Source organism: Elephas maximus, chromosome 6 (assembly GCF_024166365.1).
Source record: "Elephas maximus indicus isolate mEleMax1 chromosome 6, mEleMax1 primary haplotype, whole genome shotgun sequence".
NCBI lineage: Eukaryota > Metazoa > Chordata > Mammalia > Proboscidea > Elephantidae > Elephas > Elephas maximus.
Genome location: NC_064824.1, coordinates 143,463,954 through 143,477,809, shown reverse-complemented (window position 1 = coordinate 143,477,809; position 13,856 = coordinate 143,463,954). Strand labels below are relative to the sequence as shown.

Below are 13,856 nucleotides of genomic sequence, written 5' to 3'. Positions count from 1 at the left end.
AGACCCTGGTGACCTCATCTGACCGGCCCCGCACGCTTCTACCTCCGACCCAGACCGCTTCCTCAGCTCAGACCCACTGGACCCCACCATACCGCCATCTCACAGGCATCACGTCCCCAAAGCACACATAACACACTGCCGATAGCTCACCCACAAATCAGGGCCTCCCCAAGTCCGTCCCACCTTAGGTTTTTAGCTCAGGCAAACCCTGGTACCATCATTAACTCCTCCTCCTTCTGCCTCCCTCCAGGTCCAATGTGTAAGTAAATCCTGTCTCCACCCTCCTAACTTACCCAGCATCCACTCACTCCTCCCCATGCTGACCTGAGCCCCCCTCCTGTCCAGCTGGCTGGACCAGCCTCCCGACTGCTCTCCTGCTGCCCTTGCCCCTCTGCAGTGCACTCTCAACAGAGGAGCCGAGGGACTCTCAGACACGAGTCCGATCAGGTTACACCTCCTCTCTAAGTCTCCCAGAGGATCACCGTCACACTCAGAATCCATGAGAGCCCCGGTCCTCACTGTGCCCAGGCCTCTCTGCCCTCAGCTCCTGCTCTCTCACCCCAACTCGCTGCACACAGCCAGTGGTCTCCTGCGTCCTGGTTAACACTGACCTTCACAGTGAGACCTGCCCCCACCATCCTGGCCTTAATTTCCAGCCCCCTCTGCTGGGCACAATCACTCCTTCATGAGGACCCCTCTGCCTTGCTGCCAACTGTTGGTCTCGCGTCTAGAGCACCAGCAACACCAGTGCAGTGGCTTCCATCTATTCTGTCGCCCAGGTGCCTAGAAGAGCGCACCGCACACAGCTGACACTGATAAACGTACTTTATACAAAGAACAGCCATAAAAACAACCATGAATTGTATTACATTTGATCAAGGGAGACAGAATTGATAAGGACGCTAGGGATGAGAGAAAGGCTGGGCCATCAATCAACACTGAAAGCGTGGATAGCATCGCAGCAGAAGGAAAATACCTCTCACTCTAGAATCATCTACATTTTCACCAGTACCAACAGACACCTTCAAACGCAAACACTGTTCCTGCTTTCATCCCACGAGTAACAGCCCTGGCTGTCCTATCACAACTATCATCACGCAATCACACTGTTGTGTCCTGGCTTTCACGTTTACGTTAATATCACCGGCATCAAACTGTGTTTTCCACCTCAACCAAGTCTCCCCATAGACTTTGGTAACCAAACAGTAATAACAATAAAAAAAGAATAGGTAAATAAATAAGACCATCCTCCGCCCTCTCCACCCCCCAGCAAACAGCACAACAGTCTCTGATGCATCTGACCAACATGACCTTTGGGATTCAAGGCTCCTGTTTCCCTCCATCCGTGTAACACATTTAAGAGATAAGCTGCCACAAACCATTGAACACATCACTATTTCCAAGCTCACGTTAGTGAATTTATGCTGCAGCTGTCAGGAGAAGACAAACAGAGGAAAACCAACACCCTAGAGAATGACAAATGGAATTAACCCAAACAAAGGTTTTACTTTACAGACAGAAGACGACTTGAAGAAAAACAAAGCACTGACTATGAGGACTGAAAGTTGGAAATGCTCTGGAGTGAAAAAGGGGGCCCCACGCAGGACTACGGGGCAAAAAGGATGGGTTTAGTACTGACTTGTCTCCAAGACGTCTTGCCAGCCAAAATTAAGGATGTGTCTCCTCTCGAGCAGAACCATGAGAAGATAAACGGTAACGCCCCCATCCCTCTCCTCACCCACACACGCATTTTGTATTAGGACCCGAAGAACTTAAGATACGATGAATTCACTCTTTCTTTTACGGTCACAGAAAAAAAGCTCGGATAATCTAGCGGTTACTGAATTTAAAGTCAGATGTACATGCTGCGATTACTGGAATGTTTCTCGTCTCTAATTTACCAGCGTAGCTTTACAAAAGTTAAAGAGTTTCCATTTCTTCACTCTTTGCTGCAGGAAGACAAAAGCGTTTAATGCCCGTGGGCTTCAACAGGTGGGTAAGTTGCGGTTCTCCTGGGTGCTCACCTGCTCACCAAGCTCGGGTGGCGGCGCCTCCAGCCGCTCCTCCCATCCACGAACCCCGGCTGTCACTCCTCCCGTCCACAGGCCCCAACTGTCGCTCCTCCCGTCAAGCCCCGGCTGTCACTCCTCCCGTCCACAAGCCCCGGTTGTCACTCCTCACGTCCACAGGCCCTGGCTGTCACTCCTCCCATCCACAAGCCCTGGCTGTCACTCCTCCCATCAAACCCTGGCTGTCACTCCTCCCATCCACGAGCCCCGGCTATTGCTCCTCCCGTCAAGCCCGGGCTGTCACTCCTCCCGTCCACGAACCCCGGCTGTCGCTCCTCCCGTCCACAGGCCCCGGCTGTCACTCTTCCCATCCACCGGCCCTGACTGTCGCTCCTCCCGTCCATGGGCCCCGGCTGTCACTCCTCCCGTCCACGAGCCCCGGCTGCCACTCCTCCCGTCCACGAGCCCTGGCTGTGGTTCTTCCCGTCCACAGGTCCCGGCTGTCATTCCTCCCATCCACGAGCCCCGGCTGTCACTCCTTCCGTCTATGAGCCCCGGCTGTCACTCCTCCCGTCCACGAGCCCCAGCTGTCACTCCTCACGTCCACGGGCCCCGGCTGTCACTCTTCCCGTCCACGAGCCCGGCTGTCGCTCTTCCCGTCCACAGGCCCCGACTGTCACTCCTCCCGTCCACGAGCCCCGGCTGTCACTCCTCCCGTCCACGAGCCCCGGCTGCCACTCCTCCCGTCCATGAGCCCCGGTTGTGGTTCTTCCCATCCACAGGCCCCAGCTGTCACTCCTCCCGTCCACGAGCCCCGGCTGCCACTCCTCCCGTCCATGAGCCCCGGTTGTGGTTCTTCCCATCCACAGGCCCTGGCTGTCACTCCTCCCGTCCACGAGCCCCGCCTGTCACTCCTCCCGTCCAAAGGCCCCGCTGTCACTCCTCCCGTCCACGAGCTCCGGCTGACACTCCTGCCGTCCACAGGCCCCGGCTGTCACTCCTCCCGTTTACAGGCCCCGGCTGTCACTCCTCCCGTCCACGAGCTCCGCCTGTCACTCCTCCCGTGCACGAGCTCCGGCTGTCACTCCTCCCGTCCACAGGCCCCGGCTGTCACTCCTCCCGTCCACAGGCCCCGCTGTCGCTCCTCCCGTCCACAGGCCCCGCTGTCGCTCCTCCCGTCCACGAGCCCGTCTGTCGCTCCTCCCGTCCACGAGCCCCGCCTGTCACTCCTCCCGTCCACGAGCCCCGCCTGTCACTCCTCCCGTCCACAAGCCCGGCTGTCACTCCTCCCGTCCACAAGCCCGGCTGTCACTCCTCCCGTCCACAGGCCCCGGCTGTCACTCCTCCCGTCCACAGGCCCCGGCTGTCACTCCTCCCGTCCACAGGCCCCGGCTGTCACTCCTCCCGTCCACAAGCCCGGCTGTCACTCCTCCCGTCCACAGGACCCGGCTGTCACTCCTCCCGTCCACGAGCTCCGCCTGTCACTCCTCCCGTCCACAGGCCCCGCTGTCGCTCCTCCCGTCCACGAGCCCGTCTGTCGCTCCTCCCGTCCACGAGCCCCGCCTGTCACTCCTCCCGTCCACGAGCCCCGCCTGTCACTCCTCCCGTCCACGAGCCCCGCCTGTCACTCCTCCCGTCCACGAGCCCCAGCTGTCACTCCTCCCGTCCACAGGCCCCGCTGTCACTCCTCCCGTCCACGAGCTCCGCCTGTCACTCCTCCCGTCCACGAGCCCCGCCTGTCACTCCTCCCGTCCACGAGCCCCGCCTGTCACTCCTCCCGTCCACAGGCCCCGGCTGTCACTCCTCCCGTCCACAAGCCCGGCTGTCACTCCTCCCGTCCACAAGCCCGGCTGTCACTCCTCCCGTCCACAGGCCCCGGCTGTCACTCCTCCCGTCCACAGGCCCCGGCTGTCACTCCTCCCGTCCACAAGCCCGGCTGTCACTCCTCCCGTCCACAGGACCCGGCTGTCACTCCTCCCGTCCACGAGCTCCGCCTGTCACTCCTCCCGTCCACAGGCCCCGCTGTCGCTCTTCCCGTCCACAAGCCCCGGCTGTCGCTCCTTCCAGCTCTGGGATCCACCAGCCTGTAACCTGGCTAGCACTCCCGGCTCTAATCTCAACAGCAACTCCCAGCAAGACGAGAAGAGACGCAAGCAACCCCGGCATGAGGGCCCGTCCAGCCCACGGGGAGCGGCAGGCACCTCGTCCCGGGGACTCGGGAGGGAGCAGGCTCCACGAGAGTCGCCGAGCCCCGCGCCGCGGAGTCAGCAGGCAGCGCCCCCGCGCCGAGCGCTCCCCGCGGGCCGGAGCCCAGGCTGCACCGGGCGTGTCCCCAGAGGGAGGAGCGCGGCCAGGGCGGCGCCCGCGGAGCCACCGGCGCGGCGTCGGGTCCGCGGCCTCGGAGCGGAGGCCGACGGGCGAGGGGAGCGCCTGCCGCCACAGGGCCGCGGCGCTGGGCAACGCCTCACCTGCGTCCATCTTCCCTCTCCGGCCGCCGACTGACCCGCGGCGGCGTCGCTCCGACGGTCCCACAGGGCGACGCGGCGACGGGGCGCCGCCAGGGCCAATCAGGTCTCGGCGTCGCGGCGAACGCGAGATCCGGCGGGGAGCGGAAGGACGCGGCGGGTGCCGCCATCTTGGCGTACGGCACAGGCTGCACGGACGAGCCGTTCGATCCCGAGCGGGCTGCTTGGAGACGCATCGCGGGGCGACAGCAGTCTCAGAGTGACCTGAGGCGTCTCCCAACTATCTGACGGGCCGCTGCGTGCTACAGATTGTGCCTCCCTGATCCGCAGGACCCCAGTGAGAAGCCGGGGAGGCCGCAGAGCCGGCCCGAGCGCGTCCCTGCTCGCGTCGCGCAGCGCAAGGAGCCGGCCGGCCGGGGACCGCGAGTTCCGGCCTGTGCGGCCATCTTGCTGTACGGAGGGCTCCGGGGCCCATGTCGCCGTACGGCACCGGCCCGGCTAGGGGGCGGCTCCTCCGCCCGCCCGCCAGACTGCCCCACGCTCGGGCTGCTCGTCTCCTTCCCGGCGACTTCTCCGCGGGCGCCGTGGGGCCGCAGACGCGACGCGGCCGCGGGGCCAGGGCCGCGCGCCGCCATACTGCCGTACGGAAGACGCCGCCGCGCCGGCTCCACGTCCCGCGCCGCGTCCCTCCCTCAGGGCGGTCCGCGGGCGGCTCGGAGCCAGGGCCGGGGCCTCGCGGCGGCCGGCGGCGGCGTCCGGGCCCGAGATGGTGATCTGCTGTGCGGCCGTGAACTGCTCCAATCGCCAGGGCAAAGGGGAGAAGCGCGCCGTCTCCTTCCACAGGTAACTGCCCGCCCGCCCGGGCCCCGGCCACGCCCCCGCGGGGAAACTGAGGCTCCGGCCCGGGGCGCGCTCTGTCCGGGGCCTCGCGGCGGCGGCGTGAGTCAGCGGGCGGCGGCGCCGTGTGACCTTGGCCGGCCCGTCCCCGGCCTCGCGGACCCGGCGTCCACCCGGGACCTGCATCCGTCCACCCGCGACCCCGCGGCCGGTCCACCCGGGACCCCGCGGCCCGTCCACCCGGGACCCCGCGGCCCGTCCACCCGGGACCCCGCGGCCCGACCACCCGGGACCCCGCGGCCCGTCCACCCGGGACCCCGCGGCCCGACCACCCGGGACCCCGCGGCCCGTCCACCCGGGACCCCGCGGCCCGTCCACCCGCGACCCCGCGGCCCGTCCACCCGCGACCCCGCGGCCCGACCACCCGCGACCCCGCGGCCCGTCCACCCGTGACCTCGCGGCCTGTCCACCTACGACTCTGTCCACCCGCGACCCCGTGGCTCGTGCACCCCGGACCCGCATCCATCCACCCGCGACCCTGCAGTCTGTCCACCCGCGACCCCGCAGTGCGTCCACCCACAGCCCGCCCACCCGCAACCCGCATCCGTCCACTCACGGCCTGTCCACCCACGACGCGCATCCCTCCACCCGCGACCCCGTGGCCCGTCCCCCCACAACTCCATCCACCCGCAACCCCGCGGCCCGTGCACCCCAGCCTGCATCCATCCACCCGCGACCCCGCAGTCCGTCCACCCGTGGCCCGTCCACCCGCGGCCCGTCCACCCGCAACCCACATCCGTCCACTCACGGCCCGTCCACCCGCAGCCCATCCACCCACGACCCGACGGCCCATTCACCCGCGACCCCGCAGTTTGTCCACCCGCGACCGGCATCCGTCCACCCGCGACCCCGCGGCCCTCCACCCGCGACCTCCTACCCCTCCACCCGCAGCCCCACGCGCCTCCACGCGCACGCTCCCTGAAGGCCGACAGGCGCTGTTTCATGCAACCCGTGGGAGCTGGCTGCTGGCTTTGGCACTTACTGCGTGGACACGCCCCCGAGTCTCGTGGAGAGTCCTGGCGGCCTGAGACCACCAGGATCCACCCGGGGCACAGCATGGCCGGAGTCTGTGTGGTCGTGGACCAAGGTCCATGGACGCCTAGCTCTTGCAGGGGCTTGCTTTCAAGAGCCTCGCCAGGGCCCTCCTCCCCACGGGTTTACCTGGGTCTCCCATGGAAATGAGGTTGGGAAAGGGGTTAGCCGCCTTCCAGATCGTCTTCTCGGAGGCCTCTCCTAAGTGCCCTTTCAGTCCAGTTTACTCCGGCGACTCGAACCTGAGGCACCTCAACAGTGAGCGGGAGGGACTTTTTAAAAACCTCTCTGTAGGTGCTTTTGTTCTTATGCTGCACCGCTGCACTTAAAGTTTTTGAAACTTAATTTTGTGTGCTATTTGTAATTTTTGCTTTGGTGCTTATTGAAAGTGAACATTAATTTTTTCTCTGAAGTTGTAATAATTCGTCAGAACAGCTAGTAATATCAAATTATTTCAGAGATCGGCCCCCACGTTTTCCTGAACGTTTCTTTCAAAGTTTTGTTACTGTTTTTGGAAAAAAGGCACAGTCCTGAGAAGAAGGCTGCTTTTTGGCGTTGATAATGGTGTAAATGGTGCCAAGGCCAAACGTGGTATAAATGGTCAGAATTAGAGGATTCTAGGGAGACTGGCTCCCAAGCAGGGTATCTTCTTGGCGTTGAGGAAGGAATTTAGGACGTGTTCTTAGAACTTTCTGGTTTCGGTTAAGGTGGAGCGGATAACTGCTCCTGAGCGAATGGCTGCTAACCCTAACCTCCCTTCATCCGCTCTCAGGAGAGGTCATTATTAAGTGCCCAGCGTCTTTGGGGGCTGGTTGCTCTTGAAGTCGAGCTGTTTTACCCTTGATCTTGGGGAGGTAATAGGAACACAGCCACGTACAACTTCTGCCTCTTCTCTTTGAGGTGTTCCCGACTTTGGGGTACTCAGCTGCTGCAGCTACAGCTGGGACCGAGCAGCGCCCTGCATTTGGGTCGCGCTTGTGGCCTGTCGCGCCCATCTTTTGTCTCATCTCTTCTAAGGAAGGGGCCAGCACCCAGCTTGGCTGACCACCCTGGCTTTAGTGCTGAGAGTCTTGTATCCCAGGCATACTGGCAGGGTGACTTCCTGTCCTGCTGCTATCTTGCTTGTCTAGAGCTCTCTGCGTCCCCTAGGGCATTTATCCCACCACCCTGAGAAAAAAATACTTGACTTCTTTACTTATCCACGGGTTGTAAGCTCATTAAGGGGTAGACAGTGATTCTTTAATCTCCCTGTCCACAGTAAAACCTGGCCAGGAGGTAGTGCTTGCATGTTTATTGAAGTGTCTTTAAGATGGGTGAGCAGCAAACACAAGTTTAAGTGTCATTATTTTCTCCTGATGAGTGTCATTTCTCCCGCAGGTTCCCCCTGAAAGACTCGAAGCGTCTGCTGCAGTGGTTAAAAGCCGTTCAGAGGGACAACTGGACCCCAACCAAGTACTCTTTCCTATGCAGTGAGCATTTCACCAAAGACAGCTTCTCAAAAAGGCTGGAGGACCAGCACCGACTCCTCAAGCCCACTGCTGTACCCTCCATCTTCCACCTGGCTGAGAAGAAGAGGGGGGCCAGGGGCCATGGCAGCACCCGGAGGAAGGAGAGCAGCAAGGCCCCGGGGGCCATGAGAGGGCGCACAGGTGAGGTGGATGGTCAGGGAGCCGCAGGGTCCTCGTCATCCTTGCACCCAAACCCAGTGGCCAAGCTGGAGCCCAAGAAGCTGAAGCGGGCGGCCGGGCGGGATGCCACCACGTCCAGATCTGACCATGAGACCCTCAGTCCAGCCCAGGCACAGCCATCCTCAGAGAGAACTTCAGAAGACACCGTGGCCACCACCGAGGCAGGCAGCCAGGGAGAAGCAGAGACGTCAGCCGCAGATGCTGGTGATGAGAACTCGGGCCCCGCCGATAGCGCCGCGGATAGGAGCGGCATCTCCATGGACGACTTCACCCCCCCGGGGTCTGGGGCGTGCAGGTTTATAGGCTCACTCCACTCGTACAGCTTCTCCTCTAAGCACACTCGAGAGCGGCCCCCTGCCCCAAGGGAGCAGGTTGACCGGAAGAGGCTGAAGAGGGACGTCGAGCCAAGCTGCAGTGGCAGCAGCCTGGGGCCTGACAAGGGCTTGGCCCACAGCCTCCCAAGCTCGTCGCTCACGGCCACGCCCCAGAAGCCCTCCCAGAGCTCCTCAGCCTCACCAGCTGACGTCACCCCGCAGCCAGCCGCGGAAGCCGTGCAGAGCGAGCATGTGGACGCCAGCCCCATGTCCATCAACGAGGTCATCCTCTCGGCCTCCGGGGCCTGCAGGCTCATCGACTCACTGCATTCCTACTGCTTCTCTTCACGGCAGAGCAAGAGTCAGGTGTGCTGTTTGCGCGAGCAGGTGGAGAAGAAGAATGGGGAGCTCAAGAGCCTGCGGCAGAGGGTCAGCCGCTCTGACAGCCAGGTGCGGAAGCTGCGGGAGAAGCTGGACGAGCTGCAGCGGGCGAGTTCCCCCTACCTGAACGGCCTCCTGCCCCCCATCTGCGGTCAGTATCCCCGCACCCTGGGAGGTGGCATCTTGCGGCGTGGCTGCAGCCGGTACCCCAGTGCCCAGGGCCCTCCTTTCTCTGGGAGGCAGTGTCTTGTGGGGTGGCTGCAGTCAGTACCGCAGTGCCCTGGCCCCACTTTCTCTGGGAGGCAGTGTCTTGTGGGGTGGCTACAGTCAGTACCCGAGTGCCTGTGGCCCCACTTTTTCTGGGAGGCGGTGTCTTGCGGTGTGGCTGCAGTTAGTACCTGAGCGTCTGTGGCCCCACTTTCTCTGGGAGGTGGTGCCTTGCGGTGTGGCTGCGGTCAGTACCCCAGTGCCTAGGGCCCCACTTTCTTTGGGAGGTGGTGCCTTGCGGTGTGGCTGCAGTCAGTACCCCAGTGCCTAGGGCCCCACTTTCTCTGGGAGGTGGTGCCTTGCGGTGTGGCTGCAGTCAGTACCCCAGTGCCTAGGGCCCCACTTTCTCTGGGAGGTGGTGCCTTGCGGTGTGGCTGCAGTCAGTACCCCAGTGCCTAGGGCCCCACTTTATCTGGGAGGTGGTGCCTTGCGGTGTGGCTGCGGTCAGTACCCGAGTGCCTGTGGCCCCACTTTATCTGGGAGGTGGCATCTTGCGGTGTGGCTGGGCTTCTTGAGCACTTGCCACGTGCTAGACGTCCCCTGTCTGCTCATGGCATGCAGTCCTGGGAGTGAGCTCTGAGAACAGGTGCGCCCTGCTCAGGGTCACCTGGAGAAGGGTCTAGATAAGGATTTAGTGGGAGAATGAGGCAGCTCACGTTGGCAGGGAAGGGCAGCACCATTCGGTAATACTTGGACCATTTGTCTTCCCTTTGGGGGGGAAAGTTACTCACATTGCATGTTGTTGTTAGGTGTCATCCAGTTGGTTCTGACTCGTAGCGACCCCATGCACAACAGAACGAAGCACTGTCCAGTCCTGCGCCATCCTTACAATTGTCATGCTTGAGCCCATTGTGGTGGCGGCTGTGTCAGTCCGTCTCATCGAGGGTCTTCCTCTTTTTCGCTGATCCTCTACGTTATCAAGTACTTGCATTGGATACCTCCCACAAAAATAAATTCCAGACAGTTAAGGGTGTAGGTGTGAAATGAACAGTGAACTCTTAGAAAGTGATGTGAGAGACCCGTATCATCACGAGGAGGGTCTTTTCATTTTTTTTTTTTTAAGTGTGTTTTAGGTGAAAGTTGACAGCACAAATGTTTAAAGTGCAAATTAGTTTCTCATTCAACAATTTATACACAGGTCGTTTTGTGACATTGGTTGCCATCCCCACAATGTGTCAGCACTTGCCCCGTTTTCTCTTTCCACCCCAGATTCCCTGTGTCCATTCGTCCAGGTTTCCTGTCCCTTCCTGCCTTTTCACCTTTGCGTTTGGGCAGATGACGCCCGTTTGGTGCCGCAGACTCGATCGAACTAAGAAGTGCACTCCTCGTGTGTGTTACTGTGTGTTGCATAGGACTTTTCTCTAATCTTTGACTGATAGGTGGACTTTGGGAGTGGCTTCGTTTCTGAGTTGGCAGGTTGTCCTTGAGGCCATAGTCTCAGGGGTTCTTCCAGACTCTGTCAGACCAGTAAGCCTGGTCTTTTTTTGTGAATTTGAGTTTTGTTGTACGTTTTCCCCCCGCTCTGTCCAAAGTCTTCTATTATGATCCCTGTCAGAGCCGTTAGTGATGGTAGCCAGGCACCGTCTAGTTCTTCTGGGCTCAGGCTGGTGCAGGCTGTGGCTGCTGCGGTACATTCGTCCTTTGGACTCATATTCTGTGCATCTTTGGTTTTCTTCATTCTCCTTTGCTCCAGAGGCGATGGGACCAATAGATGTATTTTAAATGGCTTCGTTCGTGTTTTGGTAAGTATCCTCAAAGTTAAATCATTCTGAACATTCGTAATTATTTCTTTAAGACATCTGTACACGTAGAGTACGTTCTCTTTTGAAAAACTTGAAGTAGTATGGAAATACATGGCTGAGAAGTAAAATTCCCGTTTGTCCCGTTTGTTCCTTGCTGCTACTAAATACTTGGTATGTAATCTTTAGACTGTTCTCTGTGCTTTTATGTCCGTATCTTTGTGCCTGTACAAATACAAAGTTGGGCATATTTTTACATGTTTATTGGCCAAGTTGAAAAGGTCAGCAGTTCAAATCCACCAGCCGCTCCTTGGAAACCCTTTGGAGCAGTTCCTATAGGGTTGCTATGAGATGGAATCAACTTGAGGGCAATAGGTGTTGTTTTGTTTTTTGGATTATTGGCTAGGTTTCTGTGTTTTCCCGTATTTTAATGTTAAGTGCTTTCTTTGTTACTGTTTTTTAAGTAAAGGTTGATTTGCTTGGGGAAGTATAAACCAGTTGTCATTGAGTTGATTCTGACTCACGGACACCCCACGCGTGTCAGAGTAGAGCCGTGCTTCATGATTCTGACACACGGCTACCCCACGCGTCTCAGAGTAGAGCCGTGCTTCATGATTCTGACTCACGGCCACCCCACGCGTGTCAGAGTAGAGCCGTGCTTCATGATTCTGACTCACGGCCACCCCACGCGTGTCAGAGTAGAGCCGTGCTTCATGATTCTGACGCACGGCCACCCCACGCGTGTCAGAGTAGAGCCGTGCTTCATGATTCTGACGCACGGCTACCCCACGCGTGTCAGAGTAGAGCCGTGCTTCATGATTCTGACTCACGGCCACCCCACACGTGTCAGAGTAGAGCCGTGCTTCATGATTCTGACTCACGGCCACCCCACGTGTGTCAGAGTAGAGCTGTGCTTTATAGGGTTTTGAGTGGTGATTTTTTTTGGACTCCGACTGCCCAGCCTTTCTCCTGAGGTGCCTCTGGGTGGACTCGAACCTCCAACCTGTCAGTAGCTGAGCACATTAACTGTTTGCACTACCCAGAAACTCCTGTTAAGTATTTTTTAAATTATTTATTCCTAGATATTTCTTATGTATTGAAAATAATTATTTTTCGCTTGTTTTATATATATCTCAGGAGCTCTGGTGGTGCAGTGGTCAAGAGCTGCGGCTGCTAACCAAAAGGTCAGCAGTTTGAATCCACCAGCCACTCCTTAGAAACCCCATGGGGCAGTTCTACTCTGTCCTATAGGGTCACTATGAGTCGGAATTGACTCGACGGCAGCGGGTTAGTGTCCCTGGCCCCCAGTGCACAAACCGTTATCACCAAAAAAAAAAAATCCCACCTTTCCAAATACATCCACCGGAAGAACAGTCTCAGCCGAGCACCATGGGTCTGGATTTTCCAACGTGCTTGTCAGAGTTCTGCACTCTGCTCTTAGCATGTTTGAGCTGTGGGTGTAGTTTCTCTTACCTGATTTTTTCCCCCCATTCCTCTTGGTTCGATTTCCAAAAGTTTTTCAGGTTCACAGGTCTTTCCAAAGGACCAGCTTTTCACATTCTTGATTGAGTGTACTTTCTTGTTTCAGTCTCATTAATTGTCACTTTTCCCACTGTCTCTGGTTCTAAGTTGTCGTTGTTGTTCTCGTCCTGGCTCCTGGAGGTGGGTGCCTGGTTTCTGTGTTTACAGTCTGTTCCCTAACACATGCAACAAGGATGTCTGTCTCTGGCCACTCAGGGTCCTGCTTCACGCCGCTCCATTTGCTGTTCGTTGCTAAACAGGTCGCCTCAGCCCGATTCCTTCTTTAACCCAAGCCTGAGCGAGAGGGTGTTGACAAGTTTTCCAAGTAGATTGGGGCAGGGGAGCTAAATTTTAGAAATTATTTTATATTTTTATTGCATTAAGGCGCAATAATAGGGCCTCTTAAAGATTCTTGCTTTTTGAAGTCTTGGGATTTCGTTGTGGGCCTAACACACAGCTTCTGTGAATGTTTCATTGTTGTGGGGAGAGGATGTATCCTCTCCATTGGTTGGTTACCTTGTTCTCCCTCCATGTGTCTCAGTCAGCAGATCTGTTCCCTTCCTTATCTTCGTCCGTGTGTTTTGTAGAGTTCTGAGAACAGTAGGGTGGGTCCTTTGCAGTGATGCTGGATTTGTCCATTTCTTCATGTATGTCTCTCAAGTTTTGCATTATGTTTAAGACCGTGCTGTTAGATGCTTAAGTGTTCCTGGATGTTGTCAGCATGGAGTAATTCCTTTTATCCCATTTAAGTCTTATTTTCTTCATTTTTTTACTGTTTCAGGTCGATTTTTTTTCTTTATAGATTTTTTTTTTAATTGTACTTTAGATGAAGGTTTACAGAACAAACTAGCTTCTCATTAAACAAGACACATATTGTTTTGTGATATTGGTTGCCAGCCCCACAACATGTCAACATTCTCCTCTTCTCGACCTCGGGTTCCCTGTTACCAGCTTTCCTGTCCGCTCCCTCTCCTGCCTTCTAGTCCTTGCCCCTGGGCTGGTGTGCCCTTTTAGTCTCATTTTATGTCTAATGTTTAGCTGAAGGGTGGACCTCAGGAGTGACTTCATTACTGAGCTAAAAAGGTGTCTGGGGGCTACATGTCGTTTTATTTTATAGCTATGTCTTTAACTCAGTTTGAGAGCCTTTATCTTTTTTAGAGTAATTTAATCCATTTGCAGTTGTAATATTGATAAGTTGGAATTTATGCCTGCCATTTGATTTTAATGTTTCATTTCTTAGGCCTTCTCATTGTTTCTTTTTCTTCCGGTGGACACTCTTCAGTTACTGAAAAGGAACACTTAAGATACATTTCTGTAAATGTTCAGAGCAGACTGCACTCCCACCCAGCCTCTTCACCTGCTCCCACGTCAAGACCCTCTTGAGATTTTAGCTCCGTGTTGTTCTCACATTTTTTTCCCCATCCAGCAATCATGGCTATCTAGATTTAAGTGTAAGTTTTACTGGTTGCCTAGGTCACCACTATCTGTTGTATCCAAATTTTCCCTCCTGTTTGGGAATATTTAGTGCTTCTTTTTTTGGAAT

At 57.3% G+C, this 13,856-nt stretch overlaps 2 protein-coding genes across 5 annotated transcripts in view; one reads left to right on the top strand and one right to left on the bottom strand.

Moving 5' to 3' along the window:
• The window catches only part of ATG4B (autophagy related 4B cysteine peptidase), a 29,984-nt gene extending 25,398 nt beyond the window's left edge, over positions 1-4,586 (bottom strand). For all 4 annotated transcript variants that reach the window (XR_007518020.1, XM_049888742.1, XM_049888744.1 and 1 more), the window contains exon 1: positions 4,478-4,586. Coding sequence is in view for 3 of the 4 variants with exons in the window: in XM_049888742.1 (XP_049744699.1) it covers positions 4,478-4,487 (10 nt within the window). In the remaining variant the exon portion in view is untranslated. The remainder of the gene's footprint in view (positions 1-4,477) is intronic.
• Positions 4,587-4,690: 104 nt separating this feature from the next.
• The window catches only part of THAP4 (THAP domain containing 4), a 54,039-nt gene continuing 44,873 nt past the window's right edge, over positions 4,691-13,856 (top strand). The window contains exons 1-2 of the mRNA XM_049888739.1: positions 4,691-5,317; positions 7,781-8,937. Of these exons, the coding sequence (XP_049744696.1) occupies positions 5,241-5,317; positions 7,781-8,937 (1,234 nt within the window). The 5' untranslated portion in view covers positions 4,691-5,240. The remainder of the gene's footprint in view (positions 5,318-7,780; positions 8,938-13,856) is intronic.